General features: G+C 44.2%; 1 protein-coding gene across 1 annotated transcript in view; it reads left to right on the top strand.

Moving 5' to 3' along the window:
* Positions 1-20,592, top strand: part of LOC141144788 (acyl-CoA dehydrogenase family member 11-like) — a 182,386-nt gene that overhangs the window by 51,119 nt on the left and 110,675 nt on the right. Inside the window, exons 2-3 of the mRNA XM_073630819.1 lie at positions 3,091-3,367; positions 9,785-10,017. Of these exons, the coding sequence (XP_073486920.1) occupies positions 3,091-3,367; positions 9,785-10,017 (510 nt within the window). The remainder of the gene's footprint in view (positions 1-3,090; positions 3,368-9,784; positions 10,018-20,592) is intronic.

The raw sequence follows: 20,592 nt of genomic DNA, 5'->3' as shown, positions 1-20,592 counted from the left end.
AGGCAACCTTTTGAGCACAGGGTGCCGAAAACGTTTTCAAAGAAATTAAACGTGACGATTTTATAACAAAAAAATATTAACTTCACACTTCACAATCATGAAAAGGATTTTTTATAAAGTAAATGCTGTAAACTACTTGAGTAATGGTAACTAATTACCATCCTGCACTCTGATGCCTTAGATTAGCCCCAATTCCTGTACCTCCAGTCCTCAGATCAGCCCTAATTCCTGCACCTTCACATCTCAGATCACTGTACTACCCTGCAAATCTGTCCCCCCACTGTACTACCCTGCACATCTGCCCCACCTTTGTACCCCCTGCACATCTGCCCCACCACTGTACCACCTTGCTCTTCTGTCCCACCATTTTAAACCCCCTGCTCTTCTGTCCCACCATTGTTAGCCCTCTGCTCCAACAATGAACCCCCTTTCTCATCTGCCCCACCACTGTATCTTCCTGCAACTCTGCTACACTGCTGTACCCCCATGCTCTTCTATCTCACCGCTGAACCACCTTCTCACCTGTCCTAGCCCTGAACCTATCTGCTCATCTGACCCACCACTGTAACCCCTTTCTGATCTGCCCCACCACTGTTCCCCCTGTTCTTATGCCTCACCACTGTAACCCCCTGCTCATCTGTCCCACCAATGTACCTCCTTTCTCATCTTCCCCACCACTGTACTCCCCTGCACATCTGCCCCACCACTGTATCCCCCTGCTCTTCTGCCCCACCACTGTATCCCCCTGCTCTTCTGCCCCACCTCTGTACCTCCCTGCCTTTCTGCCCCACCAATGTACTTCCTTTCTCATCTTCCTCACCACTGTACCCCTCTGAACATCTGCCCCACGTCTGTAACCCCCTGCTCTTCTGCCCCACCTCTATAACCCCCTGCTCATCTTTCCCACTAATGCACCTCCCTTTCACATCTGCCCCAACACTAAACCCCCCCTGCTTATCTTTTACGCAACTGTAACTCCCTTCTCATCTGGCACAACACTGAACCACCCCTGCTCATCTGTCCCACTACTGTAACTCCCCGCTCATCTGCCCTATCACTGTACTGTACTGTGATCTTCTGTCTCACCGCTGAACCCCCTTCTCATCTCTCCCACCACTGTACCTCCTTCACTACCTCTGTATCCCCCTGCTCTTATGCCCCACCACTGTAACCCACTGCTCATCTGTCCCACCAATGTACTTCCTTTCTCCTCTGCCCTGCCACTGTACCCCCCTGCACAACTACCCCACCTCTGTACCCCCCTTCTCTTCTGCCCCACCAGTGTAACACCCTTCTCATCTGTACCATCACTATAACCCCCTTCTCATTGAGTCCATCACTCAACCCCCCCTGCTCCTCTGTCCTACCACTGTAACCCCCTGCTCATCTGCCCCATCACCGTAACCCCCTTGCTCTTCTGTCCCACTGCTGAACTCCCTTCTCATCCCTTCCACCACTACCCCCTGCACATCTGCTCCACCATCTTACCCTCCTGCTCTTCTGTTCTACCGCTAAACTCCCCCCTGCTCATCTGCCCCACCGCTGTACCCTCCTACTCATCTGCTCCACTGCTGTACCCTCTTCTCATCTATGATATGCGCGATATGCAGAGTGGTGCAAGGAAGCAGAGATGAGACACATCTAACTGTCCTGGCACACTCATCCCCACTGACATCGCTGGACAGAGATAGGCTCAGGTAAGTATTAGGGGGTGCTGGGGTGGCTGCTATATACAGAAGCCTTTTTATCTTAATGCATAGAATGCATTAAAGGGGTTGTAAAGGTTCGGATTTTTAGAAACTAAAAATAACAAACATGTTATACTTACCTGTTCTGTGCAAGGGTTTTGCACAGAGCAGCCCCTATCCTCCTCTTCTGGGGTGCACTGCCGGTGCTCCTGGCTCCTCCCCTTCATTGGGTGCCCCCCAGGAAAGCCGCTTTCCCTGGGGGCACCCGTGCTGACGTGCTCCTGAGTCCTGCTGCTGCGTCTATTGACACAGACAGCGGGACTCGGTCCTGCCCCTGCTCTCGTGTCACTGGATTTGATTGACAGCAGCGGGAGCTAATGGTTCCCTCTGCAATCAATCTGTACAATGAGATGAGAGCCAGCAGCAGGAGCCACTGGGCTCGTGAATGGGGCTGGAACGAATGGGCTCAGGTAGGAAATAAGGGGGGTCTATGGGGGCGCTGCAGAAAAAGAAAAACGTGAAAAACTTTAAGACTTTACAACCCGTTTAAGATAAAAAAAAAAAAACTCTGCCTTTACAACTCCTTTAATCAAGTATAAAAGACAAAAAAAGGGGGAGTTTCAGAGTAACTACAGTGGAAGGTTTTCCTTGCAATTCAGACCGTCTAAATGCCTGATGGGTCATTAGAGAATACACACTTCATATAAATGAAAAAAGAGGTGCAAAAAAGTTGAGAATGGAAAAGCAAAGAGATGGGAAAAAGAAGAAAATGAGTCTTTGTCCGTGTCCTGAAATATAGCTCAAGATCACTCAATAGAATAGTATTGTATCCAGGGTTGCCATGTTTGTTCGAATATATTGGCTGTCATACATTATGCTAGTTAATTTATCCTTAACCATAGCCCAGTTAAGCTTTTGTTTAATAATATACAGGAGAACTGTGGGTTTTTTTCCAACATTGATGAATCGCAATTCTAGCTGCAAGAAATTTATACTAAATAAGCTTGCCTGTCCCTTTGGCAACCTCTGAGAAGGTGGCTCGTAGTAGTGCATCAATTGGAGACCTTTTAGGATTAATTAGGGTCATCATATTGATCAATAAAATGCGACCGGCAGTAGTCTTGGGGCTTTTGGATGTCTACACAAGCGAGGCTTTTACTGGTAAATAGCATGCATAAAATAGGTTAAAGGGCATATAATAGGAGATTTTTTTTTTTTTAATGAGTGGTCTGGGGACAGGGTCCCTTTCATATGTATATTACAATAAAACATTAGTTAGTATTTGTTTACAGTGTTGTCATGCAGATGATGTTTTTTTTTTTTTCCACAAAGCTATTTAATTTTTGTGTCAGTCCCATTTAAAGCTTATTTTATAGGTTTACGATAATTCTTTGCATTGCAGGGTGAAATTAGTCAACTTTCTGGTGCCATGCTGGCCTGGCAGAAGTTTAGGATGTCGTGTACAGTACCAACCTGCGTACTACATGGGTAGTAAGAGTGCTGTGTCTCCAGCTATTAGCAATGAAGACAGCAAGTCTCACCCAGTTCTGAAAGAGCCACAGATGCCGTTCTCTCGTTCTGTGATAGGAAGCTTTTTCCAGGATCAGCCCAAACTGGGGAACCAATTTCTGGAGGATGCCCTTCTCCAGAGTTACTTGAGGAGACATCTTCCTTCACTGGTGGGCAGTAGACCTTTATATGCAAACAATATATTAGCTGAAAGAAGTTGTTTTTTTTTGCCAATGGAAAAGGTTTTATAGTATTAACAAGAACTTTCCAGTGTCTGCTGACCCTCATGTAGTAACACAGAGGGGTCTGATCCTCCTGCATTTCCCACCTTTGATCAGGACTGCTATTTTAGATTACACTACAGGTAAGGTGTTGCATAAACATTGTTATATCTAAATAGCTAGAAATAAAAGGGTTGGGAGCCTGATCCCCAACCAGGTGCTCACCAAAGAACTGGGGGGCAGTTGGACTATCTCGGTGCAATGCAATGAAAGTAAGTTCACATATATGCGCAATCATGTAAAAAAATGTATACAAAAGTTTATTGATACACAATACATGACAGAAATTATAATAATAGGTTAAAAAAATATAGGTGACGGTCCATGTGTTTATCACCAAGATAATACTCTCCTGATGGGGAAGATCACAGTGGGATAGTAGGTCACGGACAATATTTCTACTAGTTTCGCGGACTGAGCCACTTCATCAGGAAAATATCTGCAATTTAATTAGCACATTATCAAAAACAATGCATGTATTCACATACAGCAAAAAAATTGTTACAGGAAATATATGAATTGAAACAATATACAGCTGTTAAATAGACAGATACAAGACCACTTACCCGAATCCCAGTATGCACAGGGCACAGAGCGTCACCAGTAGGGGTCTCCTGCGGCGACCGGGGGAGACTAACTATTCAAAAGGCTGGAGTCTGAATAAAATAAAGTACATGCAATGGGTAAACCATGAACTGAAGCACATGGGGGGGGGATAGGGGTGAAAGGAAAATCCTGGAAAACGTGACCATTGAACCGGAATTTAATAAGTGAATGAAAAATTCCAGGTGAAGGATTGGGTGAGTATAAGCTTTGTGCTCACCCCTAGACAATACGTGCAGTTAACCCATGCAGTGTGAGCACAGCTCCACTGCATGGGAAAAAAAAATGCCCAGAATTGGGCTTTAACTGCCATGCAGTCGTAACATGTCTTATCCTAGGCATAGAGAGGACAGTCCTGCAGTAACTGGTGACCCTAACTCACACGCTACTAATTTTTCTGGGACTGTATATGAAAGTGTCAACGTATACAAGCTGGAATCATGTTATCCTCTGCCCCTAGAGTCGTCTTCATCATCATAGTCCTCCCTAGCTTTGTCAGGCCCCTTTTTTGGCCCAATTCACCTACCTTCTCACTGATAATGAGTGTAGAGGCTATAAGCTTGCTCCCATGCCTTCCTTAGCAGATTCTATAGCTGATCTGCTCATGGCCTTAGCGGCTTCTGAGCCATTGGTTCTAGTGACTATATGTGATTTTTAGTCACTCTATTCTCTAATTGATGGGGTTATCCTTGAGGAGGTGCAGTTTTCTCCAATATTTCTGAAATTAAAATAGAGCAATCTAACTTGTTTGCAGTGTGCACCACTCTGCAGTAGGAGGATCAGCCTGCAGTCTCCAGCCTTGTTAGAATCCCTGGAACCTTTCCACTACACCCAGTTTTTGGGCCACCTTGAAGAGGAGACCAATATGGTAGTAGGAGACATTCCTGTATTTAAGGAACTCACTGATGAGTGGTTGGAAACCCTCTTTTGAATGTTTCTTTGACAAACTGTGGCTGAATAGTCAAGGGTCCATAAAAGATTTCTTAGTAGAGACCGTGAATCTTTCACCGATAGAGTGGGTGGATCAAAGAGCTGGAATTTAACATTGTAGCCATGCTGGAAGCAGCTTTGTTTCTCTCTTAAATTTAGCTAGCTACATGGTTTCATAGTTATTTTGAAAAAAGGACGCGTTCATCTAATTCAACCAATAGAAAATAAATAAATAGAAAATCTCCATATACAAGACCCTGTACCCACATTTGATCTGGGGAAAAAAGGGAAATACCCTAAAAAAAATTGTCCAATTTGTTCCAGTGGAGGGAGGAATAGCTTTCCTGTTTCCCCAAATGCAATTGGTATTCACTGGAATAATAATTTCTGATGTTGTTTACATGCTGTATATATTCTTTATATATTATTTTTCCTGCAGACGTAAAGATTGCCCCCTTGTCCTTTGTAATTCCCTTAAAGTGAATAAGCCTGCATCAAGTTCACTATGTGGAACACTCATGTGAGTCCCCTTGTGATAGCATTATCGTTAAAGGATTTTTGTAAAGTCTATTCTATGCATTAAGGTGAAAAACCTTCTGTAGTGCAGCAGCCCCGAGAGCCCCCCTTTTTCTTACCTGAACCTGATCGTTCCAGTGACGAGCACAAGCCCAGCAGCTCCAGCCGCTGTCTGGTGTCCTCATTGAATAGTTTGATAGCAGTAGGAGCCATTGGCTCCCGCTGCTGTCAATCAAATCCAGTGACATGGGGGCCGGGTCCTGCTGTCTGTGTCAATGGACACGGGAGCATGCCCGCACGAGTGCCCCCATGAAATGCGGCTCTCCGTGGGGGCACTCGATGAGTAGGAGCCAGGAGCGCCACCAGGGGACCCCAGAAGAGGAGGAACGGGGCTGTTCTGTGCAAAACCCTTACACAGAGGAAGTAAGTATGACATGTTTGTTATTTTTTAACTAACCTTTACAATCACTTTAATTAAAAAAAGAAAAAATTCAATTGTAATAAAAAATAAAATCTCCCCTGTCACCCCTGTATACCCATCGAAAACACTCAGCATCTGGCACACATGTGTATGTAAACATAAATTGCCCCATACATCTGAGGTATCACCGTGAATGTCCTAGTAAGAACAATAAATCTTGGGCCAGTATTCATGGTTAACTGTAAACTGATAAGAATTTTCCATATTTATTCGATAATCCATTCCTCTTCCTAAAAAGTAAAAACCAATAATACCTCTATACCTCTAATACTATCGGTAACAATTGTAGTATTTTTTGAATACTAGTTCTTAATCCATGTACATATGTAGGACAGGTATTATTATTTCCACCTATTGGAACGTTTAAGCCCATACACACTATCAGATTTTCTGCAGATTTTTGTCTTCGGATTTACCAAAACCATGTAGTGCAAGGGCCTGCCTGATTGCATACAAATTGAAACTCCTAAGGTTTGACCTCATATTATATGGTTTTGGTAAATCTGACGGAAAAAATCAGCAGAAAATCTGATAGTGTGTATGGGGCTTCAGATTCATGTGATAGGAAGTTTAACAGTACATGTGACAAAATTGTAGCATTGAGGGGCAGTGGAATTACATAGAATTCTGGTTAGGACTGATTAAATGGCTGACACGAGCATGTTTGCAGTGTATATTATCCTGCCTTTTTTTCTCTGTCCTTCTTTCTCTTTTATACTCAATACATAATTGTTATTGCCACATTGCTTTGAGGATGGTGATAAAACTGAGGAATGTATGATAAAAAAAAATTTGCGGGTAGGCAGTTGATTTTACATTACTATTTATTTTATTTTATTTTTTTTATGGAATATCTCTTTATTATCCGTTAAAAAAAAAAAAAAAAAGAAAAAAGCAGGTTGTGCATAAGACTTGGACCATTTAGTTTTTTGTCAAAAAAAAAAAAGTCATGGGTCATTTACTTTAACTAGAGTGTGGTACGGTCATTGTAAATAGTGTGTTCTGAACTTTACTTTTATAACATGGAACTAAAAATGCTTTGATCTGGCTTATAAACTCTCCAGGACTGATTATATTGCAGTTAAATTCTGCACAAACAGGAAAACACATGTTACAATTTCTAAAGAAAAGGAGTCACATATTTACTGTCCTCTGCACTATTTTGCTTTATGTAATTTTTCAGCCTGGAACATGAAAATGTTTGATTCCCGATCTATCCTCTCATCATTTCACAGTTCTGTCAATAAAGACACATTCTGAAAATGTAAAACAAATCACTAAAACCAAAGCGCTCAAAGTCCTCACCAAATCCAATCCAATATGTGAATGTATCTTGTCAATAAAGAAATGCAATGCAAAGACTGGCTCAACAATATGGAATATCACAAAGTTTTTATTGTTAAAACACTGATAGGTTGACCCCCCACCCCTTCAACCTCTGCAGCAATGCTGGCAGCACTCATACGTCTGTTTCCCAAAGACAACTTCTGGATATGACGCTGAGCACGTGCACTCAACTTTGGTCGATCATGGCGAGTCCTGTTCTGAGTGGAACCTGTCCTGTTAGGCTGCTGTATTGTCTTGGCCACTATGCTGCAACTCAGTTTCTGGGTCTTGGCAATCTTCTTATAGCCTTTTTATAGCTCTATGTAGAGCAGCAATTTCTTTTTTTCAGATCCTCAGAGAGTTCTTTGCCATGAGGTGCCATGTTGAACTTCCAGTGACCAGTATGAGAGAGTGAGAGCGATAACACCAAATTTAACACACCTGCTCTCCATTTACACCTGAGACCTTGTAACACTAATGAGTTACATGACACTGGGGAGGGAAAATGGGTAATTGGGCCCAATTTGGACATTTTCACTTAGGGGTGTACTCACTTTTGTTCCCAGCGGTTTAGACATTAATGGCTGTGTGTTGAGTTTTTTTGAAGGGATAGCAAACTTACACTGTTATACAAGCTGTATACTCACTACTTTATATTGTAGCAAAAAGTGTAATTTCTTCAATGTTGTCACATGAAAAGATATAATAAAATATTTACAAAAATGTGAGGGGTATACTCACTTTTGTGAGATACTGTATGTGTTTTGACTAAGGAGATAAAGGGCTAGGGCTGGAGGAGAGTACACCTTTCACCAGATAGGAGTCCCAAACTTGAAGCGTGAATGTGACCAAAAAAGGCACAATGTTCTTAGGCAGGTGAGCATCTTGGTTTGTCCACAGTATGGAAGTCTTCAGGGTCAACCAAATCGTTCTCCAATACTGTCCAGAGTTTAGATTCCTGGCAGTGGTACAAGTCGATCTCAATAGAGAGGAGGCATGGTAGTATAGAAGCATATTAGGTAGGGCAATATCACTCTGAGATTTGGGCAAATAGAGGGAGGAACAATGAATCCTAGATTTTTTACGTTTTCAGATATAATGCCGGAGTTTAGGCAAGATATTCATCTTGACAGTGTTCAGCCACCCCAACCATGACACATTTTGCCTCAGGATACTAATTTTATGAGCTATACAGCTCCTTGGATATATGTGTTTTAACAATAAAAACTTTTGTGACATTCCATATTGCTGAGCCAGTCTTTGCACTGCATTTCTTTATTGACAAGATACATTCACATATTGGATTTGATTTGGTGAGGACCTTTTGGTTAGTGATTTGAGCTATGTTTTTGACCTCTTTCCACCACTTTAGGTGGTCACACTAAACAGTAGTCGGGATTGTGGAGATAAAGACAAGATGCGCCAATCTAAGTGCAGTATCAAAATGTAACTTTAATATAAATATAAAAAACGAACGGCCAAGTGGCTACTCACAAGGATAAGGTAAAAGTGAGGCACATAAAAACATGTAGATAGCCCAGGGACGTCATCTCAGCTGCTCACAGTGCAGGCTCCAAACGATGTTGACAAGGCGCTGGGGAGAAGGTGGAAAGGCTGTCCGCAGTGTGGAAATCCCCGCTGATGGGTGCTAGGCTGTGGGGAAGACGGTAAGACCCAGGTGTCCGCAAGGTGAGCCGGCATCTAGTCGGGCACCGAAAGCCAGGATCAGAAGCAGGAACCGGATGAGAACCAGCATGAAGCGCACCTTACACTGGGAACAGGGCAGCGGAAATGGTGTATGGACGTGTCAGATGACGCGTTTCAATGCATCCGCATTTTCTTCAGATCTGGTCAGATCAGTCGGGCCTTACCATCCCGTGGACATTACCTAATATATTTTTGGCTCTTCTAACTTCTGCTACAGAACAGGGCGCCAACGTTTTTTGGTTCATTCTGAAAATTTTAATTGTTGGAAACTTTCATAGAAAAATAGTGGAGTTTGAATATAAACCATATTATAACCTAAAAAGCTCTGAGCAATGATTTTTAAAAGTTGATCAAGTAAATACTTATTACCTCTTTAGCAGAAGCGAACAATAAGGTGATATCCAGATGGTATTCTTGTTCCTGCGAGGTTAGTGAAAATCTATCCTGGAGCCTCACCCAGATGTTTCTGTGGCTGTGGCCAGGTGGGAGATATGTTCCATGTTTGGTGGTTATGTTCTTATTTTTAATTCAAGAATATTGCATTATCTTTCCAAAAAAAGTACAGTATTTTTATTCCTGAGTGGTTGAGAAATCATTACAACTTGAATGATTTGTATTTTTAACGTCACTGAGGTGACGTAAAACTCTTTTTGTATGTATTCTCTAAGTTACTTGAGACATATAACACATTGGCATTGGAAATTAGACAAAATGGCTTGCCTTACTTTTTATCTGATATGCAGGTTCTTGAGGAAGCAAGCCGGGATCTTGAGCGGTTTGGACAACGCATAGTGGAAGAGATTGATTCCCTTGGACGAGAATGTGAATTAAACCTACCACAACTGCAGCAGTATGATGCCTGGGGTCACAGGATCGATCGTATCATCACCTGCCCAGCCTGGAAAAGAATGAAAGAGCTGTCTGCAGAAGAGGGCTTGGTAGCAGAAGCCTATGAAAGGAAGTACTCTAGCTGGAGGTAAATATATGAATACAAAAATCTGTCGATATTATAGAAGGTGAAAGGCTGGCCTTGTAGCAATGTTTTCCCCCTAGTGGGTTTGCCTGTTTGAAACAGTCAGACCCAAGACAGATTTTATGTTTAGGTACTATATTTATTCAGTCTTAGGCCCCTTTCACACTGGTACGACACGACAGTCGTACGACTGTGGATCCAACTTTGCCCTGCGACTTGAAGTCCAACATGCGTCCGACTTCAATGAACAGGGATCCGACTACCAGGTACTGTCTGGTACAAATCTTTAGGGGGAACTCCATGCACAATGTAAAAAAAAAACAACATGGGTTCCCCCTCCAAGAGCATACCAGGCCTTTCGGTCAAGTATGGATTTTAAGGGGAACCCACGCTCCAAAAAATGGTGTGGGGGTCCCCCCCAAAATCCATACCAGACCCTTATCCGAGCACACAGCCCGGCAGGTCAGGAAAGGGGGTGGGGATGAGCGAGCAGGCCCCCCTCCTGAACCGTAGCAGGCCGCATGCCCTCAACATGGGGGGTAGGTGCTTTGGGGCAGGGGGGCCCTGCGCCCCCACCCCAAAGTACCTTGTTCCCATGTTGACAAGGGCCTCTTCCCGACAACGGGGAGCTTATCGGAATCTGGAAGCCCCCTTTAACAAGGGAGCCCCCAGATCCCGGCTCCCCGCCCTATGTGAATGAATATCGAGTACATTGTACCCCTACTGATTCACCTAAAAAAAGTGTCAAAAATAAAACACAGTACACAGGTTTTTAAAGTAATTTATTAAGGCAGCTCCGGTGTCTCTTCTGACTTTTTCTCCCCTCTCCGCCTCTTCTGCCTCCTCCGCTGATGTCTCCTGCCTCTGCCGGTTCTTCTCCCCTCTCCAGGGTCTTCTCCGCTCTCCCCTGATGTCTTCTAGCCCTCTCCGGTTCTTCTTTCTCTGTCCGCTATCTTCTACCTCTACCGCGTTATCTGCTCTGTGTTCTCACTCTGTTCTTCCGATGTTGACTCAACACTCTCCTGCTCTAATGCTGGGTGCGCGTTGTGCCACTACATATATTGGCATGGGGCAGGGTCACCGGAGGTCCACCCCTTATGATGTCACTGCCCATCATGCCCCGGGCTGTGACGTCATAAGGGTCGGGCCTCCAGTGACCCCGCCCATGCCAATATAAGTAGTGGCACACTGCGCACCCAGCATTAGAGCGGGAGAGAGCGTCGAATGAACAGAGGGAGAAGACAGCGGAGAAAACCCGGCAAAAGAGCGAGGAGGCCCGGCAGAGGCAGAAGACAGCAGACAGAGGGAGACGAACCGGAGAGGGCTAGAAGACATCAATGGAGAGCGAAGAAGACCCGGAGAGGGGAGAAGAAATTGGAAGCGACGCCGGAGCTTTGGCGTGGAGTTCCCCTTCAAGATCATCAGAGCACAAGTCACATGCCAAAGTTGGATCAGTTAAGACGGCGATCCTACTTTGATCCGACTTTGATCCGACTTCAGTGAAATTCAATGGGCTGAAGTAGGATCAAAGTCAGACCAAAGTAGTGCAGGGACTACTTTGAAGTCGGCAGAACTTGAAGTCGTACTAATATGAATGGTTGTCATTGGAAATCATGGGGAACAACTTGTCATGCCACTTCGCAGTCCCAAGTCATAGGCCAAGTCATACAAGTGTGAAAGGAGTCTTAGTATGTGTTACGCAAACTCTGAATACTACTTATAAGGCAATGTTATATTTTCCCAGTATATTGCTGTAAATCTGTAACTTCTTGGTGTTTGTGGCTACGTAGACATTGGTCTCCTGAAGTCATTCTTGTATACCAATGGCAGCAAAGTTGTTGCGCTCTCTTCCATAACCCTGCTACAGGTGCCTTTTATGCCCACTCTTAGTTATTGTAGATACACCGTAAGCACTGTGGCTTCCCCAAAAAAATGTAAAAGAAGCAATCCCTGTCCTCTGTTGTTCTTCCGGCCAACCTCTGTGTCACTACAGAACATGGTATTGATGCAGGGGTGGAGGTGGATTCAAAATGTTCAATTGGGGACCAGACATCTTCCCTAAAAGATTCTTTAGCAGCTGTAAAGAGAGGAGATCAACAGTAGGTAAATATTAACTGTTATTTAGAAATTACTTAGTTTAGTCGGTTTGACGGTTGTTTAAATATACATGTGAAAGATCAATGTACCTAATCTTATTAGCATTTGTTTTTGTAAACCTGTGTACAGTTTGTGTTTATACAGTATAATGTACAGGCTCTGCTTTCTGTTTAGTAGTGCTGTACCTTCTGATCTTTTTATTGCATTGCAAGTCCACTAAACAGGGTACTTCTCTCCAAAAACAATGTTTGCTTTACGTTAAAGTAGATTTCCATTTCTAAATAACGTTTTATGGTATCCAGGTGGATATGGTGCTCTACTGTATTGTTATGCATCCCACATAGGCTGCAGAGTGGAGCAACGTGTCAAATAGTAGGCTTTCTCTCGGAGGGCCGTGCACACTATGCCCGCACATGAATCACACAGGAACGCACTGTGTGTTCCTGTGTGATTTACATGCAGTTCTGTGTGGTGTGATTTCAGCTCATTCATTATGAATGGGCTAAATTCGCCCTGCACCAAAGTAGCGCATGCACTACTTTTTAAAACGCACTGTAACTGGATCGCAGTATCATGCGATCCGGTGCGGGCAAACTCACTGCGTTTGCGATCTGCGTTTGGGGTGTTGTTCACTTTCTATTGACACCTGTTGCAGATCGCAAATGGAGTGCATTATGCATGTGGTCTGAATCGCACATGAATGTACAGCATGCTCCTGTGTAATTCATGTGCAGGTACGGTGTGAACCGGCCCGAAGATCATCCATTTTTTAAATTCTGCTTACAGGCTTGTAGTTAGAGTAGGTGAGGCATATAGTACAGAATTTCTGTGCCTCAAGAGTTCTGAGACAGGGGGGCGTGGCCTGGACATGGCTAAGTGAAGCTGCTTTCTTTGTGAGCTCCCGGCCTAGGCCTCCTATCCCCGACCTTTTAGACATCAGATCGGCATGAAATCAGCCAAAAAGTATAAAACGAGAGCGGCAACTAAAGGGACTCCCTCAAACAAGAGCTCCGGAGCAATCCATCGTTACCTCAGAAGCCCACAAGATCTCTCCCCCGGAGCTAGAGTTGCGGCGCCACGAGGATCCCCACGTGCAGCCATAGAGAAGGCTCCTACCAGCCTAACTGTGGACCCCTCTGAGACGCCTGGAGTGACATCAGGGACACCGAGAACTCCAATACTGGGAAATATGGAACCAAGACACTCTCCAGAACCGACCCTGGTGGACCGAGAAATACGAGCGCTATTGCAAGCCCTCCCCACTAAAACCGACATTGAGGCGATGATCCTCCATTTAGAGGAGACACACCACCGAGATATACAGGAGGTACGAGGGGAGGTATCCAGCCTTTCTGACAGAGTAACTACGGGGAGACAGCGGTGTCCTCACTGGAAGACAGAGTGTCGGCACTAGAACGTTCCTGGGATCAATACAGAGATAATGCAATATCCCTTCAATTACACCTCGAAGATATCGAGGACCGGAGCCGCCGGAACAACCTGCGGCTCAGGGGGATCCCGGAGACTGTAAACCCGGAGAACCTCGCGGAGGCAGTCACAGGGATTTTTCAAACTATTCTGGATGACACAGATATTAACATTGAACTTGACAGGGTGCATAGAACCCTGGGACCGAGACCGACAGACCCAAACAACCCACGCGATGTGGTGTGTAGACTACACCGATACACCCAAAAAGAGAACATACTTCGCCGCGCTTGGGAACATGGAGATGTTGACACAAATGGTTCACAAGTTCGTGTTCTGCCTGATTTATCTAGGGCCACCCTGAGACGCCGAGCCATGCTGCGACCCCTCCTCGATTTGGCGAAACAGAAGGGTTTTTCTTACCGCTGGGTCTATCCTCTGTCAGTGACATTCCGCAAGGATGCTGCTGCATTTACACTACAGACCACAGCGGACCTCCCGGCACTCTTCCGCTACTTGGAAGCGGAACCGATACAAATACCAGATTGGCTGCAAATACTGCCACGTCCTCCGGGCAGATCGGGCTTTGCAGCCACTCGCGGCCCGCTCCCACCACGTCAGTGAGGCAGGAGAAGACACCGATCCGCCTCGGGTGAAGCCCCACGTGAGTAACTTCCAGGAGGGGGGTCCCTGTCAGCCATCTCACCCTTTCTTCAGGGCACTTGCAAACATTTTACTCTGCCAGCCCCCCCCCGGGAGAGTTACACTGTCCCCGTGCAGTGGCCTGGACCTGACAAATGGTGACACACGGCAGCAAGGAGAATATCTTGTGACCAGCCCCCCCCCTCTCATGCTGCCCGGTCACAGGGAAGAGACTTAATACCTATGCAGACATGGTCATGGGGGGGCAGGAATCCGACCAGTGTTTTATATCACACTCTTCTAGCCCAATCTGTTTGGGGGGAAATCTGCCGGTACTATAGCCTCTGCGGGATACGGAAGATCGCTGCTTTCAATCACACTTCCCTACGTTGCCACTTTGCCACAATGCTTCTAACCTGCAGAGACTGCGACAGTTTGGAAAAGAAAATCTCCCGAATGAGACTAACATGGCACATGCTTAACGGCGCTATGTAAGTGGCATGAGCGATCACGGGAGGACTGCTACCTAGACTTTGGAATTTAGCCTGGGGGCTGCAGGGGAGGGGGGAGGGTGCTGCTTCTTATGAGGCCCAGGAGCCACATGTTACATTTTTGTTGATCACTTGAGCATCCTGAGGAGTTAAACTCGCGGTCAGCGAGAGGTCTGTAAAATGCAGGTCACTCTGGGGCATGGCCCGGTTTTAGAATCGGGTTAAAGGGGGGTTTTAGATGGGATATGGGACCCCCTAGTTATACTAGACGAGGAATGTTATTTGAGATTACAACTTTTTGTTATTTTTGCACTGTTACTATCGTTTGCATAAGCCATATCTAAGCCAGTTAGTACCTTTTAGGTGATTTATTGGTTGCTAGATAAAAATTGTTATGCCGATTTGAAACATGACTTTTACATCTGCCGGGGGTGGGCGGTTGGGCTTGGGGGCTCCTCCCTCGGCTAGGTTTATCCACTCCCCCCACTTAGGACGGCGCTGTACACCCAGATCATTTGTGGGTAGCGCTTCAGCAAGGATTTTTCTTCTTGCACTATTAGTACCCTCCTACGCTGCACACCCGTGTCAGTCTCTAACCTTCTGTTACTTTTATCTATTTATTTTTAGATTTTGCTTCTTGCTACTCTATATTTATTTCTTTGTCTTTAACTGACCCACCACCTATTTCTTTAACTCTCTTCCCCCCCCCCATTCGCAAGCATGGACGCCTTAAACATTGTGTCTTTGAATGCAAAGGGACTGAACACACCAGAAAAAAGACAAATGTTGCTCCATGACATGAGACGCTTAAGAGCTGATATCATCCTACTGCAGGAAACGCACTTTAGGGAAACACCATACCTATACTCAGAAACAAATATTACCCCACCGTTTACCATTCCACTAACACCCAAGCAAAATCTAGAGGGGTCTCGATCCTAATTTCAGCTAAAGTACCTTGGAAATGCCTAGATAAGAAAACAGACTTAGAAGGACGATACATATTCCTGAAAGGTCAAATAGGAGACATTAAGGTGACCCTAGCTAATCTTTATGCCCCAAACGATCACCAAGATATGTTCTTAGCGAGATGCCTAAAACAGCTTACACCTTATACTGAAGGACAATTAATCATAGGGGGGGACCTAAATACTCCCCTAACACCGACTGAAGATACGTCCTCAGGCAGGTCTTCGACCTCCCGAGATTCACGCAAACGCATTAGTACAGCTTTACACTCAGCGCAACTGATAGATGCATGGCGACTCTTCCATCCAAGAGAGAGGGACTACCCGTTCTTCTCTCGACCTCACCAGTCGTATTCCCGCATCGACTATTTTTTAGTCCCCCACAGAAACTTACAGGCAGTTATAAATACCACAATAGAGCCCATCACATGGTCGGATCATGCCCCGATCACAATGCGATATGCCATTGCAGGAATACACAGGACACAGCGCCCACCATGGAGGTTAAATGAGAGCCTTCTGTTGGACCCGTTGGTCCTAGCAGATGTGACAAAGGAGATTGGACATTACTTTGATACCAACAATACCCCTGACAGTGATGTAGGCTTGATATGGGAGGCACACAAGGCCGTAATCAGAGGGACACTTATTAAACACGGCGCTAGATTAAAAAGACAAAGAACAGAACAATTAACTACACTTCTCCAGAAACTTCAGACATTAGAAATGAAACACAAAATGACCCCTACGAGAGAAATAGGTACCGAGCTTGACATTATCCGCAAACAGGTCACGGACCTGCTGCACTATAAGGCCAAAGCAGCACTTCAGATCTGCCGGACAAAATCATACGAATCCGGTAACAAATGTGGGAGGATGCTGGCTCGGTCCCTACAACAACAGAAATTAGCATCATATATACCGCAAATTGTTACCCCATCTGGACAGAAGGTTTCCCTACCAAAACAAATCACAGAAGAATTCCGAGCTTATTATAACTCTTTATATAACTTAACCACAACACAGCCCTCATAGACACTACATCAGAATACATAACCTCATCACAGATGCCGACCTTACCTGCTGAAACAAAAGACATACTTGAGGAACCCATCACTTTATCCGAAATTCAACTAGCTCTCCGGGGCACTAAACAATGAAAAAGCTCCAGGTCCAGACGGTTTGACTATAACATATTATAGAACATTCCTACCCTCCCTAGGACAGCATCTGACCAAATTATTTAATGACCTGGGATCAGGCTCAAAACTACATACCTCCACACTACAAGCACAGATATCAGTAATACCAAAAGAAGGTAAAGACCCAACCCAGTGCGGCAGCTTTCGCCCGATCTCCCTCTTAAATACTGACCTCAAACTCTTCACCAAAATTATAGCATTACGATTGCAACAACACCTCCCACATCTAATACACTTAGATCCAGTTGGTTTCATTCCGACAAGGGAGGCTAGGGACAACACCATTAAGGTCCTAAACCTACTCCACATAGCAAACACCAATAAAACACCCTGTGTTTTTCTCAGCACCGACGCTGAAAAAGCGTTTGATCGGATTCAATGGCGCTTCCTATTTGAGACACTGAAACACATAGGAGTGGGTGTTAAAATGTTTCATTGGATTTCAGCAGCATATACAAACCCATCCGCCAGAGTCAGGGCTAATGGTGTTGTCTCAGAACCGCTCCCAATTTCCAACGGAACCAGACAGGGTTGCCCAATCTCACCCTTACTTTTCGCTCTTTCACTAGAACCCTTTTTATGCCATGTGAGATTAAATCCAGACATCACAGGAATAACGGTACAGGGCTTGCAACATAAAGTATCCGCTTAGGCGGACGACCTGATGTTCTCCATCACAAATCCAATCATTTCCCTCCCTAACTTAATGAAAGAATTCGAGATCTATGGACGCCTTTCCAACCTGAAAAAAAATTTCAATAAATCTGAAGCAATGGGAATAGGTATACCGCCACCTCAAATTACAAATCTTAAAAACAGTTTTAACCTAAAATGGACAGATACGGCATTGAAGTACCTAGGAACCTATATCCCTCCGAAAATATCCCAACTATTTAAATTAAACTTCCCACCCTTACTGAAATCAGTCCAACAATTGCTACAAAACTGGAACAGTGGCCTTCATTCTTCTTCATTCCACATTCCTTTCTTTCCTGTGGGCCGGAAAAAAACCCCGAATCCCTAGGAAAACGCTTTCAATGCCAAAACAATACGGAGGGCTAGCCTTGCCGGAGATCAAAACATATTACCACGCAATACACCTGAGTAGGCTTATTGATTGGTGCCGACATAAGGAGACCAAACTATGGCCACAAATAGAGCAAGCACAAACTGTGGTGCCGCTCCACAGAGCCCCATGGTGCGGTTCAACTCTCCCTTCTCACCTTAGCAGCCAACCCCTGATTGGAAATACCGTAAAAGAATGCTCACGCCTTCTCATACAAGCCTCTCTCTCCACCAAAAACTCACCATTGAGACCTATAATAGGTAATCCCCAATTTGAACCCGGCTTGACAGATCCTAAGTTCCTTAATTTGAAAGAATCAGGGAAACACCAGGCCTCCCCCTTTAGCACTTTGGGTAGATGGGTTACACTCACTGATCTATTAGATCCGAATGGCCCATTTCGTCTGGACTTTTTGAGAGCACGACAACTCTCACACTTTCTCAATGGCATGACTCCTCCGACTACAAACAATGACCCTCTCACTACTTTTGAAGAACTATGTACAGAATCCGGAGTGATACTACACATGCTCTCCCTGACGTATAACGTGTTAATTACACCTCCTGAAGACTACCAACACCCCAGTTTTAACAAGTGGGAAAGGGACCTAAATTGCCACTTTAATACGCACGAACGAACACGTATCCTCCAATTTATACATAAATCATCCATATGTTCCAAATTCTAAGAGACCAACTACAAAATCTTCAAACGCTGGTACAAAACCCCAGCAATACTACACAAAATATTTCCTGAGGTCACGGACCTATGTTGGAGATGCCAGCAAGATACAGGCACATTACTTCATATCTTCTGGTCATGCCCCCAGCTACGGAACTTCTGGAGAGAAGTTTGCCGAATAGCTCAAAAATTTACAGATCGTGATGTTCCGGATGATCCGGCATATTTCCTTCTACATGTCAATAACACCCCTTCACGCATATACAAAAAGTCAATAATCCGCCATTTACTAGATGCAGCCAAGGCCTGTATCCCTCTTAATTGGAAATCCCCACAACCGCCTTCCATTTCTCTCTGGCTCAAAAAAATTGATGAAATCAGTAAATTTGAAGATTTGATGCTCTCGAACCAAAACAAGAGTGAGACATATTCCAAGACATGGCGGCTATGGAATATGTTTCAATATTCAGAAGAAGGACAAATCCTCAGAAGAGGAAACTCGAGTGTCTGATCGATGCTGACATGGTTAATGGTAGGTTTTTGTTCCACAATGTTATTCAACTACACAATACACTGATTCGAATAGATGACTTGGATGCTCCATGCTCGCGAATATCAGTACCCCTCCCCCCCTTCTCCCCCTCTTCCCCTTTCCCCTTCAACTATTACTTTAATACTCTTTTTGGTTCTCTCTCCGAACCAGGGTTTTTATAATCGGTTCGATTTCTCTTCTACTTGGTTATCTGTTCTATAAGAAAATATGGAAATAGAAGGAGACAGGGTATATGGAGCTACATTTCTAAATAATGATACATCTTTCCTAATCAGTTAACCACATTACCACAGAGACGCATGTCAGACGCGGTGGATATCACCTGGAATACATAATTTTATATCTTGAAAGCCTCTTCTTATATAGTTTCCCGATAATATTTTAACTTCAACTAAAGAGGATCCATACTCTCCCTTCATAATGTATCCAGCAATATTTCAATGTAATGCTTTTTCATATGTCTATGGCGAATTATTATATAACCAATTTTGTTATCTGGTTACTTGTATACCTGTTTCCTGAAATAAATTAAAAAATTAAAAAAAAAAAAAAAAAGAGTTCTGAGACAGGAGTAATAAGTGTTTAACGTAGGTGTAACAGAAGCAAAGCAGTATAGAAAATACCTCTTTCTAATCTCACCACTGGATTGAATCTTGCCATATGGCTGTGATTACTACCTTATTTGTACAACATTTGATTTGTATTAACACACCACTGGTAAATAAGGTCTTTACACTATATGTACTTTTCAAAAATGCATTCATTTCTCAAAGCTGTCTTTTTAGGAAAATGGAAGGTCCCAAATATTTAAATCAATAATATAAGTGCAACTGCTGTCTTGGTGGCCCCTCACAGTGGTGGAACACAAGGGCCTGGTCGCAAGTGTGACCTTTGCGGCCATTGTAGTTGCGCCACTGGTAAGAACAGAAAGCAAACTTTTTTCCCTTAGGCTAGGTTTCCACTATTGCGACCCCAAAGTCACACGATTTACAGTGCGACTTTGCAATTCGATTTTTGATGCGATGTCATGCATCCGTGAGAACCATGTGGGAACAAGTCTCACCGAAGTCGGAACAAAGTAGTGCAAAAACCTTTTTTGGAGTCGCTGCGAGTCGCATCAATTAGAACAGGGACCATTGAAATACATGGGTTTTGACTTGTCATGCGACTTCACATGTGTCAAGATGCACAACAACTCGCAGTAGGAAACAGAGCCTTAGAAATGGGTGCACAAAATACAAACCGAAGGCAATGGAATCTGTTAAATGAACATAGGTCTCTGGAAGATGCACTTCTGGTTAATAAACTTATGCAGCCTGCACAAGGAATCGAGTTTCTTAGATGCATTTACCTTTTAAAAAAAGGTAAATTTAATTTTTTTATGGCTTTTAACCTGCCAACCTATACTGAAAATGCAATTACAAACCCGCCTACCTGTAGCTTGTGTTTT

The sequence above is a fragment of the Aquarana catesbeiana genome, linkage group LG01 (genome assembly GCF_042186555.1).
Source record: "Aquarana catesbeiana isolate 2022-GZ linkage group LG01, ASM4218655v1, whole genome shotgun sequence".
NCBI classification, from domain to species: Eukaryota; Metazoa; Chordata; class Amphibia; order Anura; family Ranidae; genus Aquarana; species Aquarana catesbeiana.
This window is presented reverse-complemented; position numbering and strand designations above follow the sequence as displayed.